General features: G+C 40.3%; 1 protein-coding gene across 4 annotated transcripts in view; it reads right to left on the reverse strand.

Moving 5' to 3' along the window:
• LOC137382761 (mediator of RNA polymerase II transcription subunit 13-like) overlaps positions 1–27,965 on the reverse strand; it is a 339,747-nt gene that overhangs the window by 119,042 nt on the left and 192,740 nt on the right. For all 4 annotated transcript variants that reach the window (XM_068055158.1, XM_068055157.1, XM_068055159.1 and 1 more), the window contains 3 exons: positions 10,661–10,806; positions 8,010–8,201; positions 4,543–4,728 (listed from right to left, as the gene is read on the reverse strand). In XM_068055158.1, the coding sequence (XP_067911259.1) occupies positions 4,543–4,728; positions 8,010–8,201; positions 10,661–10,806 (524 nt within the window). The remainder of the gene's footprint in view (positions 1–4,542; positions 4,729–8,009; positions 8,202–10,660; positions 10,807–27,965) is intronic.

Here is a 27,965-nt window from a genome sequence, read left to right on the forward strand (position 1 = left end):
GCAATTTACAATGGCCAATTTACCCATCATCTGCAAGTCTTTGGCTGTGGGAGGAAACCGGAGCACCCGGCAAAAACCCACATGGTCACAGGGAGAACTTGCAAACTCCGCACAGGCAGTACCCAGAATCGAACCCGGGTCCCTGGAGCTGTGAGGCTGCGGCACTAACCACTGCGCCGCCCAATATTCATTAAAATTGGTCCCCAATATCAACTGCTCCTAATTCTTTCAAAATCACAGAAGCACAAAGTGAGACAGAAGTGCCCAACCTTTTCGAGAAGTGGGTTAGAGCAATGTCCTACAACTACGGAGTGAACATTTGAATAGTAAAATCAGATAGAATCATAATTAAAGAGGACATCGAACTTCCAACCTATTTTCCACTTCAAGTCATGTTACCATGCCACTTCCCTTCACTTCCCTCTGAGCCAACTCCTTTTCATCCTGGCCTCCACCTCCTCCTCTTCCACACTACTGCTGTCTTGCTTCCTCCATGCTTCTGTGCATCTCCCCTAGATTCCACCTCTTCCTCTCGTCCTTTTATTCTTTGACACTCCCTCTCCCCTGCTTCACATCTGTCGGTTTTACCCCTTTTCTTTGTTCATTTCTCTTCTTCGCCTGCTCAGCTGTGTTTCTCTCTTCATTTCTACCTTCTTGCTCTTCTTCCTCCTACCAACCGCAATTTGGTTTCTCTGAGGGAATGCAGTGACTGCTGTATGTTTCCTGTCCCTAGTAGTGCTGCTCTATTCCTCCAAATTTTAGGCAGTCCAACTTGGGAAGGTGAAAAAAAGGTCTTGGGAGCAGGAGTCATGATTCAGTGGGATACACTGCAGATGATGGTGCAGCAGATAACTGGGATTTAAAGCAAAAGGAAATGGCGCAGGCAATGGTCAGCAGAATTGTTAATTTTTTTATGTCTTTACATCAGTGTCAAAAGACATATGTAATTACTGCAAGACACCAAAAAATTACTTGAGCATTCTATTCTCATGAACCCAGTGACAGATCAGTCATTTGTCAGCAGGTTTTTCCAGAAAGGAGTGCTTTTCAGTAATAGTACTCAACTGACTTGTCTGTGACTGTGCAGGGAGTGGGAGGGATCAGGTAAATATTGATTTTTTTTTCTGTCAGTAAAGAGGAAAGGTGAAATTGAGAAATGGGCCAGATTCTGCCAAGAATCTGGACACTCCTGAGTAAGGCATTTGCACTCATAACATTGAGAAATATATTCCACTAGGAAGAAAAGTTGGTCTTCCCAAAATGCACTTCTAGATCGCTCCTATAGCTAGCCTAAATTAAACTACTCTGTTCTAATGTTGCAATTCATTTTTTTAAAAATGTTAAAGAAAAATGTCTCAGTTTAAGACAGTTGATGTAACTCTATTGCTGATGCCTTCAAGCTATCCAAACTTTGTTCTTACACAATACAAGGTCATCAGAATTCTGAATGAATTATGGCCTTGTAACTTGGCTCCACAGTCTATATTTATTATAAAGAATTTTTGTCTCAAATGCTTCACATAACATTCAGTTATCTTTAATATACTAAAAATATTTGTATCTGAATTAAAGAACCAGTAACCTTATTGCAATATCTTATTTTTAGCTAGAGTATCCAATTAGGGTGCCATATGCCTCAAATGTTAATTTATACATATATCATTGCTGAGTGATTTGCTGCCCAACCACCAGTTTTGAATAAAAGATGCCACAGAGCACTCAAGTGGATATGAATGATGACAAAAATCATTTGCTACAACAAATAAATTGCTTTATCTTTTAAAATTCCATTTATAACTTTGTTGCCATCAATTTTTACTACTCTTTACCCCTTTGTTAATAAGGATGCCAAACTCTCAATGTACATTTTGATTACTGGCACAGTGGCGCAGTGGTTAGCATCGCAGCCTCACAGCTCCAGCGACCCGGGTTCGATTCTGGGTACTGCCCGTGTGGAGTTTGCAAGTTCTCCCTGTGTCTGCGTGGGTTTCCTCCGGGTGCTCCGGTTTCCTCCCACATGCCAAAGACTTGCAGGTTGATGGGTTAATTGACCATTATAAATTGCCCCTAGTATAGGTAGGTGGGAGGGATATGGGATTAGTGTAGGATTAGTATAAATGGGTGGTTGATGGTCGGCACAGACTCGGTGGGCCGAAGGGCCTGTTTCAGTGCTGTATCTCTAAACTAAACTAATCATCAACTCTGGCACCTCACTCAATGACTATTGTTTCTGTGAGTCAAGAGACCGTTGGCCAGCTTTGTGGCTGTGTATCAACAGTGGAGTCAGAAGCTGCCTTTAGCCGATACCCACACATGCAAACTTTCCAGAAGGGGTCAGGAAAGTTGAGGTCAATTGCAGCACACAAACTGCTAGCACAGTAGAGACAAGGTCAGAAAATAAAATTGGGAGACTTTCTGCTCTTTACAGTTTAGTGCTGTACCTTTACTAACTAAACCTTAAGGAGAACCAACATAAAAAATTCAAACTTTTCTTTAGTTGGAATAGTGTATCTACCACCAACTGGTGCAAACCTCACTCGTCTAAGCTAGAATATTCAGTAACTATAGTGTTAAACTGATATTGATTATTAACATTTTGCCTATATGAGAACTTGATGGTTTGGTCTACACAGACAGCCAATAGCTTTGAAAATTGAAGCTTTGATGGTCAGAATAGTGTCATGATAACTATCGGTTGCACCTCCCAAATCCTGGGCAGAATTAGTGCTAACAGAAAGAGGAAATTCTCACAGGAAAGCACAGAAAGCCATTTTGGTGAACTAGATTATAGACACATCAGTACAAGTTCTATAATATTGTCCAGATCATCTTGAATACCAATTCAAAGATGCAAAACGTGAAAAAATAAGTATGGTGTGTGTACAAAACAATAATCTGGCATTACGAACTCTTCCAAACTCAAAAATTCAAATCAGTATTAAATTGGGCCAAACATTTAGGATTCGTTATGAAGCTGTTTCCCCAATGTGCCTATATCCTGTATCAATGAAGTGGCCCCTGCTGTGTAAAAGTATCCAGAATGGTGGGTTTGTACCATGAAAAGGAAAATATTTCCTCAAAGCAGTTATATACCAACTTATAGATACACATGTATTGGCACAGTACTACTTTATATTCAAAGTACTTTCCCTCCATCTATAGTTCTCTTTTAAGCAATATGGCAAACTATCAACTTTGGAAAATGAAGGACATACAAGTTTATGACTTCAAAATGCTTTCAAAAAATTATCTGCGCTGTGTCCCGCATCTGGAATTTTTATACCTTGCACCAGGTATCCCAAAGTTACTTTTCTTCCCTTCCTCAATGTTACAGTCCCAAGGATAATGAGCTCACCAATGACCATGGTTTCAATGCCCCAGCATACAATTAAAACTCATTTCAAATGCACATGCGTCAGTACAACAAAAGTAGGTAACTGGGGCAAGATCCATACTAGCAGCAAATATAGTTCAACTGGAGAAATAAGTTATGGATTGAATCTGTTCAGACATTCAAAATATAGTTACAGGCAAAATAACAAGCACTAGTCCAAAAATAAATGAATGAATGTAAAAATGGAAAAAAAATTATAAAGGGAGTAGGAAAAATGGTACAAGAGAGAGAGACTGGTTCGTAAATCATATGGGATCTTGGGCTTCATAAATAAAGTCATCAAGTACAAAAGCAGGGAAGTTATGCTGAATCTTTATAAAGCTCTGATTAGGCCCCAACTGGAGTATGGCATCCAGTTCTGGTCACCACATTTTAGGAAGGATGTGAGGGTCCTTGAGGGTGCAGAGGAAATTTACCAGAATGGTCCCAGGGATGGAGGATTTTAGCTACAAGGTTAGATTGGAAAAGCTGGGCTTGTTCTCCTTAGAACAAAGGAGATTGAGGGACAATTTAATAGAAGTGTATAAGATTATGATAGGCATAGATAAGTTAGGCAAGGAAAAACTGTTCCCATTAACTAACGGTACAAGGAATAGGGGACACATTTAAAGTTTTGGGCAAAAGATGCAGGGGGAAGCACTTTTTTTTTTTATAAACTTAGTGGGTGGTAGGATCTGGAATTAGCTGCCCAGAGGGGTGGTGGTAGCAGAGACAATCAATTACTTCAAGAGGAAGTTGGATGGCCACTTGAGAGAAATAGACTTGCAAGGCTACAGGGATCGAATGGGGTAGTGGGTCTGACTGCATAGCTCCGTGGAGAGCCAGAATAGACTCAATGGGCCGATTGGCCTCCTTCTGTGCTGTAAATGACTGACTCTAAATGAAAGTATGTTTAGTAGCATTCCAGGAAGGAACAAAACAAAAAATAGTACTGGTCACTAATGCAGATCAGAGAACTTGAAATCAAGATTCATCATTTTCTAGGTGGCCAAATGATAGCCCTCATTTAATATGAATCTACTGGTACAATTGTTAATGTTGGATTTTATTCAACAATAATTGTATCACAAAGTACAGAGAGCGAGTACAGATCGCCTTAAAAATTGGATCTATAATAAACCTGCATGAACCACTTGTGGGAAACATACCTATTATGGTCTGCTCAGGTGAGGTGGGTGGTGTGAGTGGCAATCCGCAGCTTAAGGTGTCTTTCACACTTCCTGGTCCTTGTGTTGGATTGGTATGGCCTCCTGCATTAGCAGCAATTGAAATTACAGGGATATCCCCCTGAGGAATCAACACGAAAGCTGACGGATATACCATTCTTACTCCACCTACAGAAATGCAAAAACAAATAACGATGTCAAAATGCATGAAAGCACTAAAACAAATCCTTAGGTGGTCAGCCCAATTTCATCTCAATGTAACAGCTGAATATATTAAGTTTATTTAAGAAAAAACATTTTCCCCTTCTTTCCTAAAGGTAAGATATTTTCAGTTCTCAAAGAAATCACCCATAACATTTGAGATAATAGATTATATACATTAGCTGATTTTTTCACGTTTCAAAACAATTATCCAAATATATGCAATTCCAAAATTATTTGATTGTCTTGTTGTAGGCGACATTTCTATTTGTTAATTATGAAGTATTTCCAGAGATTGGTGTTACAGCTGAGCGGCACTGTACAATATAAAGTGCGGGAGAGAGTAATTCATAATTTTTTTCCAGCTCAAGATAAAAATGAGGCAAAATGCAACATATTGGAGGTTTCATAGCCATCACGAACACCTTCCATCTTCTCCTCCTTCTTGGCATTTCTTCGCAGACAAAGATTTTGGGAAGGTTGTACTCATTGGTTGCAGACTCGCTGGTGGCTATAGTCAGGCCTATTCGTGACCAGCAGATTCCCCCACAGTGGGTGCAAGTGAACGCGTAGTCGCTGCTGGGGGAAAATGGATCTATCCTTCTCCTCCTTTTCTCTTTCATGTTGACTCTTTGCTCAGTCTCAAAGGTGTCTGTAGCTCTCCTGATGCGGCACACAGACAGGGGCCCCTCTGTTCCTTTTACCCGTGGTCAACTCTCCACACAATACAATCTTGGGCAGGCGACTGTTGTTCATCCGAGCAACGTGACCTGCCCAACGCAGTTATCTTTGCAGGAGGATGGCCTCGATGCTGCTGATGCTGGCTCTTTCCAGGACTTCAATGTTTGTGATGCAGTCCTGCCAGCAGGGACTGTGGAGGTAGCGCTGATGGAAGTGCTCTAGAAGGCGTACATAACGGCAGTATAGGACCCATGACTCGGCACCATAGAGAAGGGCGGTGAGGACTGCGGCTTTGTACACATGGAGTTTGGTCTGTGCTCTGAGGCTGTGGTTGCTCCACACTCGTTTGTAGAGTCTGCCAGATGTACTGTTTGCTTTTGAGAGCCTATTGTCCACTTCCTTGTCTGTGGTCGGATCAAACAAGATGACCTGCCCCAATCTACTAACACGAGCAGAAGCTGCTTTGCGACTACAGAAATAACAAAGAAAAGACTATATTTGATCAAACAGAGCAATCATTCTAACTTAATGACTGATCAAATACAGAGCAATGGTCAGATAAACTTCTGTTCATCTGTGAATTTAGCCAACGGCTTACTCTTGATTCCATTTACAGTTTTCAAACATTCATAAGCAGAAACAAGACTTCTGCTAACACTGTAGAACAAAATCATAGTTGCTCACGTTCAGTTACTTAATTTTCTTTTAAATGTTACTAAAATACTGGACATTCGGGCCAGACCCTACATTGCACATTTGAAATCTTGTTTTAAGACAAAACATCCTCTCATGTGAATGGAAAATGTGAATCAATTTACAGAAGCTAAGAGTTTTGTTAACTAATTAAATATGACTTAGACTCCATGATCTTAAAAGTAAGGACCACTTTTGAGAAACATGGAAAATATTTATGTTGTTCCATTAGGGAGAACACATATTGCTGAAATTACATTGAACAAAACCATGGGACATGAGACAATCAAAATATTTTTTAAAAACAGCTCATAGTACTGATGCTGCTCATAAATTTAGTCCCAGATTTGCCAAGGAGCCCAGGCTCCAACTCAGTTAAAAAAAATTTTGAAAAAAATGTTCAGTTTAATTACTTAGAAGTATTCGGTTAAGCTTCCAAATGTTAAAAGTTATTGCAACATACTTACATTTTTGTATGGAAACTATAGTGGCGCAGTGGTTAGCACCGCAGCCTCACAGTTCCAGGGACCCGGGTTTGATTCCGGGTACTGCCTGTGTGGAGTTTGCAAGTTCTCCCTGTGTCTGCGTGGGTTTTCTCCGGGTGCTCCGGTTTCCTCCCACAAGCCAAAAGACTTGCAGGTTGATAGGTACATTGGCCATTATAAATTGTCACTAGTATAGGTAGGTGGTAGGGAAATATAGGGACAGGTGGGGATGTTTGGTAGGAATATGGGATTAGTGTAGGATTAGTATAAATGGGTGGTTGATGTTCGGCACAGACTCGGTGGGCCGAAGGGCCTGTTTCAGTGCTGTATCTCTAATCTAATCTAAAGGAAATTGAGGGTACCTAAAGACATTTCTTAGTGTAATGGGGTAAATGTAGAAGCAGGACATACTATAAACTAATGTCAAGATACAGGAATTATGGTAAGTAATGCCCAGCTTTAAATCGTAGGTGTCAGTGTAAAGACAAACTCTGCAGAGACTTTAAATTGCTTGTGCAAGCCGAAAACACAATGTTCTGGGGGCTGCTAGAGATAAATGACTACAGGGAGTGTAAAGGATTGAGATAACAGGATGCTAAGACAATGATGAATGCAGAAGTCGTGCAGTATGTATACTCATGCTCAGGCCGTGCAGTCCACGTGAATTCAGCCATGATTGGCCAAGAAAGGCATGGTTATGTGGTGATGGACACGAATCCGATTACAGTTGGACTCTTGAGGACATTAGTTGGATAAGAGCCAGAATTTTAAAAAAAAGCCTTCCAATTGGGTCTGGTCTGAAGGAGAAGAACCAGAAACAAGATAAAGGAGAAGAGAAGGTCGAAGACCGAAAGCTGTGGGAGACGACTCCCCATTTCAGAACTAATATGGGATGCATACAGCCCACGTTAGACTGCAAATCGCTGCCCGAGTTTATTGCTTTAGTTTGAATAAAAAGTTATAAACTTGTTCTAACTTTGTCTCAATAAAGTAGTTTCACAACTGAACTTTTTTTGTCATGTCCGAACCTGTACCAATGAAGGGGACGAATCTTACAACTGATTACAACTGTAAACAATCAGAAGAGGGTATCTGTGATCAATGCTAAAGAGATCTCAGTCATATGGTCCCCATGGACTAGCTTGCAGCAAAGAGATACTCAGAACATGAATCAGCTTGTTGCAAAAGGCAGAGAGACATGGTTTGTTTATGAAATAAAATTAAGCTGATGACAAGCTAAAAATGATTGAAGGTCAATAATGCCTGTAATTTAAAACATTCACAAATAAATTATGACGGCATTAGCACAATCTCTTCGCTATACATACAGCTAACTTTAAAATTGTTCTTGGACCTGCAATGCTTTTAGTAACACTACTCCACACTCACCTACAATAACCTCAACTGCTACAGGGAAGTCATCATCACAATCCATCTCTTCTTCCTCCTTTGTTTCTTTCTTCTTCAATACCATTGGATAGAAGTATTGCCATTCTTCAATCAGTTTCCTTGTAGCTGGATCAGACATCTTGTATGTCTGACCTGTAAGCGTGCCATTCAGTCCAAATGGACTAATGATGACTGCAAAAAAAGAGATTATATTTAGAATTTTTTTCAGATGTACAATAATTGTTTTGTTGCTGATGCCTAATGCAGCAAATACTATTGATCGCAGCTTATAAGTTGACCTTTGATGCCTCCAAATATTGTTACAAAAAAGGGAGTCAACTTATATCAGAGTATAAAATGTGATCTGCCAGTGGGGGTGGTCACCAATTTGAAATGTGAAAAGGAAACACCTGTAATTCATATCAAATCAATATGGCATGGTTTATTTAATGAAGTAATTCTCCAAAAATACCTTTAACCACAACCAAAGCATTTTAAAACCTGTCAAATTCATTGTCTTCAGCATCTGAAGCAAAGAGTTAATTGAATTCATTTCGAGTCACTTTGACTATGACATCGTCATAAGGATCCCACTAAGAATCAGATGTGGATCTTTCAGTTTCATAATCACTACAACAAAACATCTTCATCTCCATCCACTGAACTGTGTATTCCAAATTTTTTTAATAATCTGATGACAGTTTGTGCACTAAATAGCATCCATGATTTGATGATGGAATCGCACAAAACATACGTGAGGCAGCGTGCATATTTCCACTCTGTGAAGGTTTTTTTCTCCATCAACCACCCCTCTATTGATTCGGCGCGAACACGATCCTTGAATAGCTTGTTGAGGCACGTATCCAAAGGTTGAACTACGGACATTAGACCCCTTGGTTTAACTGCAATATGGGTGTTGTTTCTGCTCAGGCACCCCCTGATCTCATTGGTCATATGGGATCTGAACACATCCCACACTAAGAAGCTGCATTCTTTACATAGGCCACTGGGATGCCTATGCCTCATTATCGATCCATAATTTCACTCCACCCTCATCCATCCAACCGTTGTCATGGACATGCACAAAACTCTTGCAGGGAACTTGATGTTCAGCATAGTTTTATGTTTGAAAATTACCATAGGCTTTAATTTCGTTCCATCAGTGATGCAGGCTGGTACCACCATGAATCTTGTCTGCTCATGACCTGTAGTTTTCACTGGAACTGTTCTCGAAACTTTCCACTCCACAGTTCGGTTGCTGGGCATATCAAGAGGGCGTTTCATCCATGCTGTCAATGTGGCACAATGGGTACTCGTGTTTTTGCGGCGGACTACTAATGTGAGTATAGCATGTCGTGGCTGAAAAAGGGGGGTTGACTTGTACACCGAGTATATGCAAAAACAATTTTTGGGGCAGGAAAAATGGGGTCATCTTATATGCTGCGATCTACAATAATTTTTAAGAATCATGAACTAGTACTAATAATGGCCCAAAAGCCATGGAGCATGAGAGAGAGAGATCTGGATTTCAAAATCTCTGAAAAAGTGACAGTCATAGACTTGGATGTGCAATTATAGACATGATGAATGTCATTCCAAAAATAGTCAGAAAAACATCACAATTTTCAAAAAAGTAAGAAATAGATTTCTGTAGCTATCTCTAAAACCTGGATTTAGTGCCAACGCCAAGTGCATGGGTGTTTCTAATACGCCACAGATTTAACATTTTACAGCACCAATTTTCATCTATTCTCCAAAACACAAACAGTACAAATGCCCTATCCTTGCCATCAATCCCCTTCCTCAGCCACTGTCTCAGGCTGAACCAGACTGTTCACGACCTTGGCAGCCTAACCGACCCGGAATAAGCTTCCAAACTCACATGGGTTCCATCGCAAAGGCCACCTACTACTACTTCTGCAACATTCCCAAAGCACTCTTCCAACCCTCTGTCACCTCAGACCTCTCCTGGTTGGTCTTCCATTTAATTATGCCAAACTCGAGTTTGTCCAAAACTCTATTGCTTCCATCCTATCCCCAACATTGGTTTCTGATCCAACACTTCCAATTTAAAAGCCTGAACTTTTTGTTTAAATCCCTGTCTAGCTTCACCTGGCTTTGCTCTCGCTGTCTCTTAATTTACTGTTCCTCTGACTCTGGCCTCTTGGATATACCCCTCCCTCCACCACTGGTGAACATGCCTTCAAGCTGCCTCAGCTCTAAACTCTCAAATTCCCTCCCTAAACTCTCCACCTCTTGCGCCTCCTACTATCTCCGCCTCTGATTTGGTGTTCTTTGACAAAGACTCTGAAGAACTTGGGGATATTTTTCTACATTTAAGTGCAACATAATTACAAGTTGTTTTTCTTAAGATAACACCATAACAAACTTTCTACTGCACCTAGCAAGAAATTTAAAAAGTGGGGGCGTGGTGTGGGAATAAGCATGCCCCCAATGATTAAGGCTTCTGGCCTTCGAAAAACATTCAACATGCAACTGCCCAGTTCAGTTCAAGTTTCCATATTCATCCAAAAACATCTACAATGGATGACAATAAAGCAGCAACTTCTATACAAATACTAAAAACAAACAGTACTTCAGTTTGCAGGGCTCAACTTAAGCGGTTATAGAAAAATATTTCTGTAATTCACCTTGGAAAGGCGTGGCTGACGTTAATGCCATGTTGATGTGCTCTTCATTGACAAGGTACACAGGTTGGTGTTGGGCAATTTCAACACTTGTGCAGACATTACTCTCTCCGTGAAGAAAGAAGGTGAAGGAGCAGGAAAGGTGCTCACTGTGAAAGATCAGAAAAAATTGATATGAATTATCACTGTTAAAAACTTCACTTTCTCCTTAGAGACAAAACATATGTAATGGTAATTAGGAACACAGGAGCAGGAGTAGGCCATTCAGCACATCCAGCCTGCTCCACCATTCAATTAGATCATGGCTGATCATCCACCTCCACGTCACTTTCCCACACGATCCCCATATCCCATCATTATCATTAGCATCCAGAATACCTATCGATTTCTGTCTTGAACATGCTCAATGATTGAGCTTCCACGACCCTCTGGGGTAGAGAATTCTAAAGATGCACCACCCTCCAAGGGAAGGGAACTCCTCATCTGAGTTTAAAATGGCCCTTTTCTTCTGAGACTGTGTCCCCTGGTTCTGGACTCAATAGCCAGGGAAAACATCCGATTTACATCCATCCTGTCACGCTGTGTAAGAATTTTTAAAGTTTCAATGAAACCACCTCTCATTCCTCGAAACTCTAGAGCAGGGTTGTCCAACCTTTTCGTACAGGGCGCCACAATACAATTTTTATCTTACATGGGGGGGCCAGAGAGACAATTTCAGAAAGATAAAGGCATTAAAATTTATCTTACTATTAATCAAAACAACAAAGGCGCATCTTTTTTGACAAGAAGCTTTAAATGAGAAGACTAATTTATTGACTTATTTTCTGGTCACTAAACTGGACACTGATTTAGTGAGACACCTGGCAATCTTTTGCATGCATAAGTAGTCAATGTTTGCCTGCACACTTCTTGTAGCAATGGGGAGTTTTCTGGATAGATGTCATTCTGTCAGGAGTGATCTCTCTCTCTCTCTCTCTCTGTCCCCCCCCCCCCTTTCCTTGACCCCCACACTCACTCGCTCTGTGTCCCCCTTGCCCTCCCTCTCTCTGACCCCCTCGCCCTCCCTCTCTCTCTCTGTCCCCCTTGCCCTCTCTTTCTCTGACTATTGCAAAGACCGGGAACGCTCAGCAGATGGTTGATCATCTTTTTAAAATCGCAAGTCAGTTTCATAGCTGACAGATCCTGACATCGGGGATTTTCATGCGGGCTTTTAAAAATCTCCGATGTCAGGACCTGTCAGCAGTGAAACTGACTTGTGATCTTTTTTAAAAGCCAGTCTGACAATGCGTAATTTTTCATCTCCAGTTACGGACCCCCAGCAAGGATGAGGAACGGCCCCCGGTACAGTTTAAAGCCACCGGCCGGATGGAAAGCTTTGGCGGGCCAAATCTTGGACAACCCTGGTCCAGAGAACACAGGCCCAGTTTCCTCAATCTCTCCTCATAAGACAATCCACCAACCCAAGGATTAGTCTGGTGAACCTCCACTGCACTCCCTCTACAGCAAGTATATACTTCCTTAGATGAGGAGACCAAAACTATACACAATACTCCAGGTGCGGTCTCACCAAGGCTGTATACAATTACAACAAGACTTTACACTCCTGTACTCAAAACCCCTTGCGATGAAGGTCAACAGACCATTTTGCCTTCCTAATTGCTTGCTCGACCTGCATGCTAGCTTTTAGTGACTCATGAACAAGGACACCCAGGTCTCTTTGGACATCAACACTTCCCAACCTCTCACCATTTAATAATTACTCTGTTCTTTCTACCAAAGTGGATAACTTCACATTTTTTATTTATTTATTATTTTTTTATTTAGAGATACAGCATTGAAACAGGCCCTTTGGCCCACCGAGTTCCTGCTTATTCACTTAGCCTGTCCAAATCCCCTTGAAGCCTCCTTGCATCCTCCTCACAGCTTACATTCCCACCTAGCCTTGCGTCATCAGCAAATTTGGAAATATTACATTTGGTCCCCACATCCAAATCATTTATCGCGATTGTGAACAGCTGTGGCCCCAGCACTGATCATTGTGGTACCCCACTAGTACCAGTCTGCCATCTGAGAATGACCTCTTTATTCCTACTCTGGTTTTCTATCTGTTAACCATACAGATATATATGTATCTTGATCCATACCAATACATCGCTCGCAATTCCATGTGTTGTAATTTTGTTTACAAACCTCCTGCGTGGGACCTTATCAAAAGACTTCTGAAAGTCCAAATATACCATAGCCAATGGTTCTCCTTTACCTATGCTACATTTGAAGTCGTGAAAAAACTCCAACAGGTTTGTCAAACAGGATTTCCCCTTCATAAATCCATATTGACTCTGCCCAATCATATCATTATTTTCCAAGTGTTTAGTTATCAAATTCTTTATAATAGATTCTAACATCTTCCCTACAACTGACATTAAACTAACAGGTCTGTAGTTGTCAGTTTTCTCTCTCCCTCCTTTCTTAAATAGTGGGGTTACATTTGCTACTTTCCAGTCTGCAAGAACCTTTCCACAATCTATAGAATTTAGAAAGATAACCACCAATGAATCCACTATCTCTATAGCCACTCCTTCATCACTCTGGGATGTAGCTGATCTGGTCCAAGGGATTTATCAACCTTCAATCCAGTAGAGAAATACTGCACATTGGTGGAACATGGCAGTTATCAAGCTCATACCATTAAAGGGAAGGAAAGGGAGAAGAGAAGCGTGATTTAAACTGTGCAGCATTTCTTAAGACAAAAAATAAATTTGGTATAATCCATAATAGGTGCAAACATTGCCTATGATCTGAGAAAGAGTGTGTGATGAACAAAAATCCAGGCGCTGTCTCAAGTTTTCTTGTGCACTTATGCAGATGTAATTGTCCTTACAATGCAGATACAATTACAGAACATGAGGAAAATCTAATAGTTGCTCACCATTAGCCAAATGGTTTCAGTGGAATTTTGAACATTCCTAAAATAATTTTTCGCTCACTAAAAACAGTTTCTTCAGTTGTGAAAAAGAGGAAATTAAAATCTCAAAGTAAGCATCCCAGCCTTTGTGTTATTAAGGAATTAACAGGATAGTAAAAACTTAGGAACAGACCACAATTGACGATCTTGCAACAGAAGTGTAATTGGCATCCATCTTAAAAATGCTACTTTGTATCAAATCTATGCTTTCCAAGTAATATTTTCAATTTTGTGCATGTTAACTCACTATCTTCAAAAATGGAAAATTAAAAAAAAAATGCAAAGTTCAGATTTACTTTCAGAATTGCAAACCATAGACTTGATCATTAATTCCACTGAAACCAGCCCACAACAGAATCCAATATATAACAAATTTAACTGTTTTTACTTATCTATTTTTGCTTGTGAATAAAAAATGAAGACCCATAGGTATGTGTGTGTTTTATATATAGGATATATACATATATATTCATTCCACTTGTAATTAATTATATCGTTTGTGACTCAGTCGATAAATGAGACATCACTCCTGACAAATCATAATGTATTATTTCTATCTCAAGTCCAGTTTTAAAGAAAGTCTGAAAAGTTGAAAGTTTTTGCAGCATAATCATACTTCAGTCAAATTAATTTAATATTTTGACTGAAGTTTTGTGAACAGATTCATCTTCATGTTCAGTAATATTCATCGATGTAGAAAAAAAAGGAACAGATAGTAATAATTATGAGAGCTCTTATAAACAGCTAAAATTATGATTTAATTGCTCAATTCCTGTGCAAGAACACTTAGTGTTCTAGAATCTACCTCAAATATTTGAAGCCGAGTTTAACCGTAGAACATTGCTGATACAAACAACTGCCCTTTTGACAAAATAGATGTCAACAGTTAAAAAAGGCAATATAAACCACTTATAATGGACTGGCTTGTGCAGGAGTTTTTCCAAATGAACTGCATCTAGTTTATTCCAGGGCTGCAGGAATCAGCTGCAACATCAAATGCAGCACCCAAACAAAGCTAGCATTACTATACTGGGAATTTTTAAAAATCTCCAAACAAATCTGCTTGTTAAATTTTGACTTTCAAGAGAACAGAAACTTAAACTTGAGTGCCAAGATAAGCTGTAGCATGGTACGGTGCTAAATGGGGCTCTAGCTGTTACGACACTCAACTAAGTCTCTGCTATCTAAAAAGGCACAATTTAGATTGCTTTTTAAATCTCAAAAGTTATTTTACAGCTATGCGTGGCACGCAAAGTCTACATTTATAAAGCTCCTATTCATCTAATCTGCCAAAACATCAAACTCCACAACTATATAAAATGCTTATAACAGATGCCAATTTGTCCAGTTCAAATGACATTTACTACAGTCCTCTATGGGTTTGGGATTCAATGTCAATGCCTGTTGGAAGCGACTGTTCACTATGCCCATGCCAATATAGCTGGAAATAACTGAATAGAATTAGACTTCGGTGAATAATCAAACTACACTGAAAGTGCTCAAAACAGATTCTAACCATAAGGAATTTTTCTTCAGAACTGCGCTGAAAAAGTGCAAAGTTGAGTTTAATCATGTGAAGACTTGTGCAGACACATTCGCCAACATAATTTTTGCCTGTGTAACTTGAAGGATCAAAAGATTGGCCTGACATTTAAGGGATTTCTTTGGAAGCAAGTCAACAAGGGTGGAGGAAGACATGCACAATGAATTTCCTTAATTTCATGCCAACTTCCACCTTCACCCCTCCCCACCTCACTCCCTGCTACTTTGCAAATGATGAAAATGATAAAAGCAAGTGATCCTGTCATTTACTGTTTGTACTACATTGGGTCCAAAATTACTACTACAGTTATTCCTGGAAGTGGACCGAACCGACATTAACAAAGACTAATGATCAGTTTGAGAGTACTTACTCAAAAAATACTTATAGTATTCGTATTTCTACATATTGCACATGTGCCATTTATATTTTAAAGTATTAAAAAGGCAATATATATCTTTTCAAAGGTTGAATCATTATATGCATATTATATTGTTACAGACAAAGCAATATAACAGATTTCTTTATGCAACCAAAATCATTTTCCTCTCAGTCTATAATCTCAGGTCTGGACCAGTATATAGTTACACAACATAATCCAAAATAGTACAGTAAAACCATAAATAATTGTTAATCTAGATCTTATCCAATTTCTGGTGTATCGCATATTAGCAAAATTGCTTTTGTTATCATTACTTCATAATGACAATCAGCACATTTTCTCCTTTAGCACTAAAATATTTATGATTTATCTTCCATCAAGCTCTAGCTACATCAGAAAGTAAGCATTTTGAAAATGTGACACTCTATCCAATATTTATGAATCTTGTGGTACAATATTCTAACTCGTTCTAAACATACAAACCTGCATTTAAGTTTTAAAAACAAAATGGCACGATAACATTTCAATTGAAATCGAAATAAACTGGGTTTTTTATTAGATGTGGGCATCACTGGCAAGGCCAGCATTTATTGCCAGTTCCTAATTGTCCCAGAGAAGGTGGTGGTGAGCTGCCGCCTTAAACTGCTGCAGTCCTTGGGGTGTAGGTACACCAACAGTGCTGTTAGAAGGGAGTTCCAGAATCTTGACCCAGCAACAGTGAAGGAACAGTGATAGAGTTCCAAGTCAGAATGATATGTAGCTTGGAGGGGAACTTGCAGGTGGTGGTGTTCCCATGCAACTGCTGCCCTTGTCCTTCCAGGTGGTAGAGGTCACGGGTTTGGAAGATGCTGTCGAAGGAGCCTCGGTGAGTTGCTGCAGTGCATCTTGTAGATTGTACACACTGCTGCCACTGTGCATCAGTGGTGGAGGCAGTGAATGTTGAAGGTGGTGGATGGGGTGCCAATCAAGAGGGCTGCTTTGTCTTGGATGGTGTCAAGCTTCTTGAGTGTTGTTGGAGCTGCATCCAGGCAGGTGGAGAGTATTCCATCACACTCCTGACTTGTGCCTTGTAGATGGTGGACAGACATTGGGGAGAGTGGTGATGAGTTACTCGCGGCAGAATTCCTAGCCTCTGACCCACTCTTGCAGTCACAGCATTTATGTGACTGGTCCAGTTCAGTTTCTGGTCAATGGTGACCCCCCAGGATGTTGATCGTGGGGGATTCAGCGATGGTAATGCCATTGAACGTCAAGGGGAGATGGTTAGATTCTCTCTTGTTTGAAATGGTCATTGCCTGGCACTTCTGTGGCACGAGTATTACTTGCCACTTATCAGCCCAAGCCTGGATGTTGTTCAGGTCTTGCTGCATATGGACATGGGCTGCTTCAGTATAAGGAGTCGCGAATGGTGCTAAAAATTGTACAATCATAAGCGAGCATCCCCACTTCTGACCTGATGATGGAGGGGTCAGCTGAAGATGGTTGGGTCTAGGACACTACCCTGAGGAACTCCTGCAGTGATGTCCTGGGACAGAGATGATTGACCTCCAACAACCACAATCATCTTCCTTTGTGCTAGGTATGACTCCAACCAGTGGAAAGTTCCCCCCCACCCCCCCCTCCCACCGGATTCTCATCGACTCCATTTTTGCTAGGGCTCCTTGATGCCATACTCTGTGAAATGTTGCCTTAATGTCAAGGGCAGTCACTCTCACCACAGCTCTGGAGCTCAGCTCTTTTGTCCATCTTTGGACCAAGGCTATCATGAGGTCAGGAGCTGAGCAGCCCAGGTGGAGCCCAAACTGTCAGTGAAGTTATTGCTGAGCAAATGCCACTTGATAGCGCTGTTGAAAACCCCTTCCATCACTTTGCTGATCGTGATTTGTATATTTATTTCCAATATTTTCAATTAAGGAGTTTTCTTTTTCCTCTTGATTATCTTTACATGATTTTCAAAGTGAGGATCCTTTCAGATCTGTGTTCATGGTCTGCGCAAAACCTGCATGATGACTTTTCATCCTCTGCGAGCTAGGAGCCACTGCTCGAAACATGTTCACAGTTTTTGAAAAAAAGCAGTCTAAAAACTTACTAACCACTGCTCCAATTTTTTCAGACAGCAGCTGTTGGTAATATTCTACTGCTGCCATTTACAGCTCCTCTGGACCCTTTTGTTTCCTTACTTCTCACTAGAATTCCTTTTTGCCTTGCACCATCTCCCCTTTTGTCATTTAATCTCTTCTGCCATCTACCCTAAAACAGACCTTCTTTATTCTTTCCCTCCCCTCCCTGCCATTTTCCCTGCCTCTGTACTTGCTTAAAACCCATTACATCTCTAAACTTTTTCCAGTTGACCTGAAACATTAACTCTTCTCTCTCTCCACAGATGCTACCTAACCTGAGTATATCCAATATTTCCTAGATTTAGTTTATCATAGAAACAAATGCTGCACTTGAGAATACTTACAATTTAGATTTCTCAGTACAAAGTCAGCTTCACCTTACTGTTCTGAATTTCACTAAGGAGCTCTGAACTTTCTCATCTCACTTGGAAACAGTCGCTCCAAATCGCATAATATATGAAACAACTAAAAATGGATTCCGAAAAATAATCAGTCCCAAACAAAATACTCATATTTGGCTCCAATATCTTGTCGATGCTATGCCTACTGAGAATATTAAAAATCAGAATATCTAAACTTAAACTTCAGAAATCAGTAATTTTATCCTTTCCACAAAGAAAAAATTAGATTTAAAAATATGCATAAGCAGAATCTAATGCACTCTAATCAAAAGATAATTATGCCCCTAGTCTAAGGGGACTCTCCAATTCCACCACCCACCCCCCCCAATACTACCCAGTATTTATTTTAAAGCCCAGAAAAGCCTTCTAGAACAATGAAGAAACACAGTGTACATGAGCTCAATATATTTAGGGTGCACTCTGTGGCAAACATTTCAAATGGTTTATTCCCAATTACTATACGAACATACGAATTAGGAGGCGGCCACTCGGCCCCTTGAGCCTGCTCTGCCATTCAATAAGAACTGATTACTCCACATTTCCACCTACCCCCAATAACCTTCTACATCTGCCTTAAAAATATTCAAAGACTCTGCTTCTACCACTTTTTGAGGAAGAGAAGTCCAAAGACTCATGACCCTCAGAGAAAAAAATTCTCATCTCGGTCTTAATTGGGCAACCCCTTATTTTTGAACAGTTCTAGATTCTCCCACAAGAGGAAACATCCTTTCGCATCTGCCCTGTCAAGACCCCACAGGATCTTATACATTTCAATCAAGTCGCCTCTTACTCTTATAAATTCCAGCAGATACAAGCCTAGCCTGTCGAATCTTCCCTCATAAGAGAGCCCGCCCATTCCAGGTTTCAGTCTAGTAAGCCTTCTCTGTACTGCCTCCAATGCACTCACATCCTTCCTTAAATAAGGAGACCACTATTGTAAACAGTACTCCAGATGTGGTCTTACCAATGCCCTGTATAGCTGAAGCATAACCTCCCTACTTTTGTATTAAATTCCCCTCACGATAACATTCTATTAGCTTTCCTAATTACGTGCTGTACCTGCATACTAACCTTTTGCGATTCATGCACTAGGACACCCAGATCCCTCTGCAACTCAGAGCTCTGCAATCTCTTATCATTTAGATAATATGCTTCTTTTTTATACTTCTTGCCAAAGTGGGCAATTTTAAACTTTCCCACATTATACTCCATTTGTCAGGTCTTTGCCCACTCACTTAACCTATCTATATCCCTTTGTAGCCCCCTTATGACCTCTTCACAAGTTAATTTCCTACCTACCTTTGTGTCATCAGCAAATGTAGCAACCAGACCTTCGGTCCCTTCATCTAAGTCATTTATATAAATTATAAAAAATTGAGGCCCCAGCACAGATCCCTGTGGCACACCATTCGTTACATCTTGCCAAGCAGAAAAATGACCCATTTATGCCTCCTGTTTCCTGTTAGTTAGCCAATCTTCTATCCATGCCAATGCGTTACTTCCTACACCATGAGCTTTTATTTTCTGCAATAACCTTTGATGTAGCACCTTATCAAAAGCCTTCTGGAAATCTAAGTACAATACATCCACCTTTATCCACAGCACATGTAACTCCCTCAAAGAACTCCAATAAATTGGTTAAACATCATTTCCCTTTCACAAAACCATGTTGACTCTGCCTGATTACCTTGATTTTTTCTAAATGCCCTGCTAGAACACCTTTAATAACAGCTTCTAACATTTTCCCTAAGACAGATGGTAAGCTAACTGGCCTGTAGTTTCCTGCTTTCTGTCTCCCTTTTTGAATAAAGGAGTTACATTCACTATTTTCCAATCTAATGGAACCTTCCCCGAATCTAGGAAATTTTGGAAAATTAAAACTAACGCATCAACTATCTCACTAGCCACTTCTTTTCAAACCCTAGGATGAAGTCCATCAGGACCTGGGGACTTGTCAGCTCATTCACAGTTCTAAGTGCTGTATCAAGCATTCATTAAGTGACACCAGAAGAGGCATTTAGATTTTATATGAAATATTACTTTTCTGAAATTACCAACTGAACTTTCTTATTAAAAAAATTGGAAAATTAATCCTGTAAAAGCCAAAAATGATTAACCCCTTATTTATTAATATACCCTATTTGCTATTTCTTTATCTCTTAAAAATCTACTCAAATTGGAATTTAACAAAAATAACAGAACATTCACGTCAACTAATTTTAGATTTATTAAAAAATTGAAATGGATTAGTTCTGTCTAAAAATATAACTCAATCTTATTTTCTTAATAAACAGGCCACATTAATATCATCAGGCTTAGATTCCTTATTGCTGCTAGTATGCCAAAAGGAAAAGGAAAATATGCGATCTGAACATTGGCTGCATCATTCCTCACATAAACCCTCAAATTCATTCATGACTGGTTTGAAATTAATTTTCACATATTTGGGTTTAAAGCAAATGAAATTCATAACCACTGGATATGCACCAGGTTATGGAAAACAGATCAGACAGGTTCTGGATACAGCACTGCCAAAAAAAACAGAAAAGCATTGCGATACGGGAAAAGGTTAAACTTATCACACATATTTCACAGTCACCAATTACTTCTTTTCTGCATTTCAACACTAACTATTCATTATGCATTTGCAGCATGCTGGTGGTATCACACTGAAACGAATTTATATTGACAAAAATCAAGCAGCTGGTGTAAAACGGCTGGATGATGTTTCCAGAGCGTAGTCCAATTAGAATTTATAAGCAGTATTGTTCATATTTATCACTTTCATTTAAATCAATCAATTCCAATGAGCAAATTATTTTGCAATTCATTTCATATTTCTTGCCTTGATGTATTTATTTACTTACTACTCCCTACGGAATCATAAAAATTACAACCCATCAAACCTAAATTGGTGGTTGTCCCTTTAAGCTACTCAAGCAATTTCCTACGCCTCCCCTTATACCCTTAGAGATAATCTTTTCAGATCCAAATCCCTTCTAAATGAAGAGTCTCTACATCAATTTCCATTTGTGGGGTAACAGTAATCAATGCTTCAAGAACCCTCTATGAAAAAAGTTCCTCCAACTTCCCCTTGATTGAGTGATAATCCTGTTTACACCCATTAACAAACTTGTGCAAAAAATCTTCCCCTAACCCTCAATGCCCATAGGTATATACAACACCCAGAAGTCAATTTGTCTTTTGCAGTTTTGTATTAGCACGACCACCTTTAAAGTTCAACATAACTGGCGCCATAAATTGCTGTACCCCCACTTGAGATTTTTTCAATTTAGAATGGTGGTTTTCACTGTCCCTTCCCTCATAATGCTTCATTTTATTCAGCATTAAACTAGATCTGCCATCTATCTGCCTAATCAACTAAACTACGTCATGTTCTGTCATCACCTCTGCGCTCAGAGGTGCACTGACTTCCAATCTAGCAATGCCTCAAATTTAATATTCTCATCCTTGTTTAAATCTTTCCATGGCCTTTCCCCTATCTCTGTAACTTCATCCAGCTGTAACCATACCATTCCCATACTAAGACATGCTTACCCAGCATTCTTGTATTCCCGGATTTATACTGGCTCCAAGTACCATAAAACAGCAATTGTGTTTTAATCGCTCAAGGGCCTTTCCCTCCTCAACTCTAACCTTCTCCAACTGCTCCTGATCGCTCCATTCCTTTGAGACACTTCCTTCAACTTCACCAATGGTGGCTGTTCCTTCAACTGCCTATGTACCGCTATAATCCTTCTATATCATATCATCTTTTTTCTCCTTGAAGAACCTGCTGACTTCTTCTATCAAGTATTTGGTCGCTTCCCTCAAGATCGCCTTTGATTCAGCACCCTTTTTTCTTTATGCCGCTGAAGCATCTTGGGATCTTTTCTCTGTTAAAGGTGTTATATAAATGCAGGTTGTTTTTGCTGTTGATCACAATTAACTGCAAAATATTCCAACCCTTTTTTGACTTAGTATGCTGAGTAGCCAAATAATGCAAATAAATTGTGTTCATGTATTGTAATGCATGAAAAACTAAATGAAGTCTAGACAGGATTAAATTTGCAATTGATATTATACATTTGGACAACTGCAAACTTAATTGTAAGCTTATTCTAGTCTCGTAGGAATAACTATGATCTGCAATGAGAAAAGTTTCAACAATTGAGAACCTTATCGTCCACGTTGGTGGGCTCAATCTCCAGATAAACGTCCTGGGTGCTAGTGATGCATTTATGAAGAAAATTGTCTCTCCAACATAATTGTTTGACTGAAACAGTCACTGGAGTGAAATGCAAACGAGATTATGCCAGTGCAGAATGTTACTCAACCTATTACTTGCACCATATCCCATTCAACTATCACCTCTGTGCTTGCTGATCTACATTGGCTCCAAATCAAGCAAAGTTGTGATTTTTAAAATTCTCATCTTGGTTTTCAAATCACTCCATGGCCTCACCCCTCCCTATCTCTAATCTCTTCCAGCCCCACAACCCTCAGAAATATCTGCACTCATCTAATTCTGGCCTCTTGAGCATCCCCATTTTAACCACTCCACCACTGGTGGCTATGCCTTGCACTGCCTAGGCCCGAAGCTCTGGAATTCCCTCCCTATACCTCTTTACCTCGCTTTCCTCCTTCAAAACAATCCTTAAAACCTACCTCTTTGACCTAGCTTTTGGTCATCTGACCCAATATCTCCTTATGTGGCTCAGTGCCATTATATTTTATAATGCTCCTGTGAAGCACCTTGGGACGTTTTATGTAAAAGGTGCTGTATACACCTAAGTTTTTGTTGTTGCAGAAGACAACTCATGTTAAAGTATATAGTCTGTGCTGGTAAGCAAGCAAACATGCAGAAGGATACATTAATTTGATCAAAAATAAATGCGCTTAACAGATCCTACATGATGATTTGCAGAGGTCTCTTAGCTTAAACAAGATATTTAAAGCAAGCTGATGAACACCAAACTTCTTCGGAGTTCAATGCTGAAAGAGATCAGAGACACCTGCTGTGGTTGGTGTATCTAAACTTGATGAAAATTGCTCTCCAGTTCATGCACAATGAGAGATGGGATATGGTCAGAATATCCCATAGCAACCTCATGTGTGGTGTCATACATAAATCAATCTTGTGTACCAATGTGACATGAGCCTTGTAAATTATTTTGAGATGAGGAAGCTCCATAAGTGGTCATCAATAGCAGTATTCAACAATGGTGCAATCACTGCAAAATAAGTAAAGGGCTAATGTGACGAGCAGGAAATGCCATGTCTTATTATAATGCTCATCACAGAGCAGAAATAAGTTAAAAGGTCCATTCAGCGCATCGAAATTTGTCTCTCCTTTATCCCAAGTCACTCTTGCCAACATTAAGCTGTGTTTTGAAGCTCAATGTCTTCTGATGATCATTTTGCTTGACAAATTATTTCAAATGCTTATCAGAGTGTTAAAAACTTTTAACAACTGGTCTGCACTACTTGATACAAGATTGCTGTCTCACTGCTCCTATCTTTATTCCAACTAATATTCCAGACCCTTCAATAGAATCCCATTTAACCTTCTATCCACAGTATAAACCTTAAACTTAATTAATCTATCCTCATAGTTCATCCCTTGGCACTTGGAATCAATAATAACAAGAGTGATTTTGGGACTCGAGCTTCAAGTAACAAGCAGGGTTGCCAACCCACCAGGATTGCTCTGGAATCTCCAAGTCTTGGAAGGTTAATCTCCTAGGCATTCTTGTAAACAGCCCAGGAGAAACAGCATAAAAGCAGAAAAAGGTGTCTTATTTCATTTTCTTAGGATACTTTCATCTCAGTTACAATAATATTGGTTCTGGGGAAAAAAGCTATTTGCCTCTTGGAGGCAAGAGGTCATGTGATAAAACCTCCAGAAATACATCCAGAGTTGGCAACCTAACTGAGAAAAGAAAAACATTCCCCACTCAATGGGCAGAGTCTATAACTGCAGTAGAGAATAACTATAGCAGAAAGAGTGTTATACAAGACAATGGCCCAGTTTTGTCCCTGAGTGCAACAGTAAGGCTAACGATGCTCACTGTTATTACAGAGTAAATTGGATAGAAACTTAGAGACAGAGTCTGCACATGCACAGTTAAACGCAGAAATCTGGAAGTTGCTGTTCGAGTTACCTTGCCCTCCACAGGCTGCACTTTAACAGTCTTCATCAATAGACTTGGCATTGAAATCCATCTAAGGACATGAGGATGTTGCAATCACCCACGAAGCATGACAGGAAGACTTAGGGCTGATGCATTCAGGTCTGAGCGATTTTTTGAATGGCATGATCAGCCATAATTACTGCTAACTTCTCCAGTACTGAAAAAGTAATTTTACCAGAGTAGAGTCTCATTCCTTCAGAATTTAATTAGTGTTGGAGATAGTTTTTAAATTAAAATATTTTGATTTTGACTTTTTCTTTTAATCACTTTCTCTTTCTCTCTATCTCACCCTTCCCTCTCCATTTTGTTTACAGTACATGATGTTACAATGAATTAAATCTAATTTATACTTCCTAGTTTAGGCTCTGCATGCCTCAATGTGATTGATTGAAGAGCCATGCTGTTGCTTGATCTGCTGACATATACTGAACTCATCTGCAGAGGACACGGTGCTGGAAATGATCACCAAATACTGCAAGTTACCATTCAAAAGGTCTGGACAACTGTCAGAGTGATGAACCATGAGCACAACTTTTTTGATGTTGACCACAAAATCTGGACCTTTAAAATGTTGCGAGCTTATTAAGTCAATATTACTGTCACGGAACGGTTTTCTTCAACTCTGTTTAAAAAGTGTGCCAGCAGCTGCGCCCGTCTCCTAGGACCCAGCAGGAGAGAGAGGTCACATGATGTACTCTAACTTTTAACTGTGGATAAAGACTGGCTACAACCAGTTTGAACTAGAGTCCAATGAAGCATGCTCTGAAGGAAGAAGCTGTCTATTTCTCTTAGCAGGAAAATCTACATTTATCTTCAGGCTCTGTATTGTCTGAGGAAAAGAAAACCCCGGGAAAAAAGAACATGAGTCTTCAAGAGGAACTCTGTCATTTGTTTGTGTTCGCTGGAATTCTCAGTAAAGTTTCGACTGAAAAACTACAAATTTTAGAATCCAAATAGACCTGTGGCTATACTCCTTGTTAAAAGAACTGTTTGAACCTGTTGATGCCTATCCGTTAGTCTGTCAAATGCACCTGGAGACTTCGAGTGGCATCTGATTGTTCGAATCTGGGACACCCCACCAACCAGGAATGTAACTCAGCAGGATTTACAACCCAGCTACTTATTTTATTCCTCAGAAATACATTTTTTAAAAACCGATGAACTATTGTTAGTTTTGAATGTGTGTGTGTGTGCATGGGGAAGCTTAGGTTAAATAAGTTATAAGGTCTTTAGACATAGGTTTATCTTAATAGTGTTAAAGATTTAGTTTAAAAATAGTTAATTTATTGTTGTCTAAAGATACCTGGTTTGGTTTGGTTATTCTGGGGGCTACTAAAGTGTTTAATTTGACTAATTTCTAGTAGGTGGGAAAACTTTAAGAGTCAAAAATAAAAAGGAAGCATTCATAAGAGCTAGAAGGCTGGGAACAGACGAAGCCCTTGAGGAATATAAAGAAAGTAAGAAGGAACTTAAGCAAGGAGTCAGGAGGGCTAAAAGGGGTCATGAAAAGTCATTGGCAAACAGGATTAAGGAGAATCCCAAGGCTTTTTATACATATATAAAGAGCAAGAGGGTAACCAGGGAAAGGGTTGGCCCACTCAAGGACAGAGGAGGGAATCTATGTGTGGAGCCAGAGGAAATGGGCGAGGTACCAAATGAGTATTTTGCATCAGTATTCACCAAAGAGAAGGACTTGGTGGATGATAAGTCTAGGGAAGGGAGTGTAGATAATCAGGGTCATGTCATTACCAAAAAGGTGGTGGTGTTGGGCGTCTTGCAAAGCATTAAGGTAAATAAGTCCTCAGGGCCTGATGGGATCTACCCCAGAATACTGAGGGAGGCAAGGGAAGAAATTGCTGGGCCTGGACAGAAATCTTTGTATCCTCATTGGCTACAGGTGAGGTCCCAGAGGACTGGAGAATAGCCAATGTTGTTCCTTTGTTTAAGGGTAGCAAGGATAATCCAGGAAATTATAGGCTGGTGAGCCTTACGTCAGCGGTAGGGAAATTATTAGAGAGGATTCTTCGGGACAGGATTTACTCCCATTTGGAAACAAATGAACTTATTAGCGAGAGGCAGCATAGTTTTGTTATGGGGAGGTCATGTCTCACAAACTTGAGTTTTTTGAGGAAGTGACAAAGATGATTGATGAAGGAGGGGCAGTGGATGTTGTCTATATGGACTTTAGTAAAGCCTTGGACACGGTCCCTCATGGCAGACTGGTACAAAAGGTGAAGTCACACGGGATCAGAGGGGAGCTGGAAAGATGGATACAGAACTGGCTCGGTCATAGAAGACAGAGGGTAGCAGTGAAAGGGTGCTTTTCTGAATGGAGGGCTGTGATTAGTGGTGGTCCGCAGGGATCAGTGCTGGGACCTTTGCTGCTTATAGTATATATATAAATGATTTGGAGGAAAATGTAGCTGGTCTGATAAGTAAGTTTGCGGACGACACAAAGGTTGGTGGAGTTGCGGAAAGTGATGAGGATTGTCAGAGGATACAGCAGGATACAGATTGGTTGGAGACTTGGGCGGAGAAATGGCAGATGGAGTTTAATCCGGACAAATGTGAGGTAATGCATTTTGGAAGGTCTAATGCAGGTGGGAAGCATACAGTAAATGGCAGAACCCTTAGGAGTATTGACAGGCAGAGAGATCTGGGCGTACAGGTCCACAGGTCACTGAAAGTGGCAACGCAGGTGGATAAGTTAGTCAAGGCGGCATACGGCATGCTTGCCTTCATTGTTCAGGGCATCTTATTTGGCCTCCTTGTCTCGAGAGACAATGGGTAAGCACCTGGAGGTGGTCAGTGGTGTGTGGAACAGCGCCTGGAGTGGCTATAAAGGCCAATTCTAGAGTGACAGGCTCTTCCACAGGTGCTGCAAAAAAAATTGCTTGTCGGGGCTGTTACAGAGTTGGCTCTCCCCTTGCGCTTTTGTCTTTTTTCCTGCCAACTGCTAAATCTCTTCGACTCGCCACACTTTAGCATAGAGTATAAAAATTGGCAAGTCATGCTTCAGCTGTACAGAAGCTTAGTTAGGCCACACTTAGAATATTGAGTCCAATTCTGGTCGCCACACTACCAGAAGGACGTGGAGGCTTTGGAGAGCGTACAGAAGAGGTTTACCAGGATGTTGCCTGGTCTGGAGGGCATCAGCTATGAGGAGAGGTTGGATAAAATCGGATTGTTTCCACTGGAACGAGGGAGGTGGAGGAGCAACATGCTAGAGGTTTACAAAATTATGAGCGGCATGGACAGAGTGGATAGTCAGAAGCTTTTTCCCAGGGTGGAAGAGTCAGTTACTAGGGGACATAGGTTTAAGGTGAGAGGGGCAAAGTTTAGAGGGGATGTGCGAAGCAAGTTATTTACACAGACGGTGGTGAGCCTGGAACTTGCTGCCGGGGCAGGTGGTGGAAGCAGGTACGATAGCAACGTTTAAGAGGCATCTTGACAAATACATGAATAGGATGGGAATAGAGGGATACAGTCCCCGGAAGTGAAGGTTTTAGTTTAGACAGGCATCAAGATCGGCACAGGCTTGGAGGGCCGAATGGCCTGTCCCTGTGCTGTACTGTTCTTTGTTCTTAATATACTGCGACCTGTGGAGTATTTGGACTGAATTGACAGTGCACTACTCCCGGCTTAGTCGTAACAATTACACATAGGCATTGCAGGCAAAAGGATTAAACAGGACTACTCAATTGAA

Source organism: Heterodontus francisci, chromosome 23, assembly GCF_036365525.1.
Source record: "Heterodontus francisci isolate sHetFra1 chromosome 23, sHetFra1.hap1, whole genome shotgun sequence".
NCBI lineage: Eukaryota > Metazoa > Chordata > Chondrichthyes > Heterodontiformes > Heterodontidae > Heterodontus > Heterodontus francisci.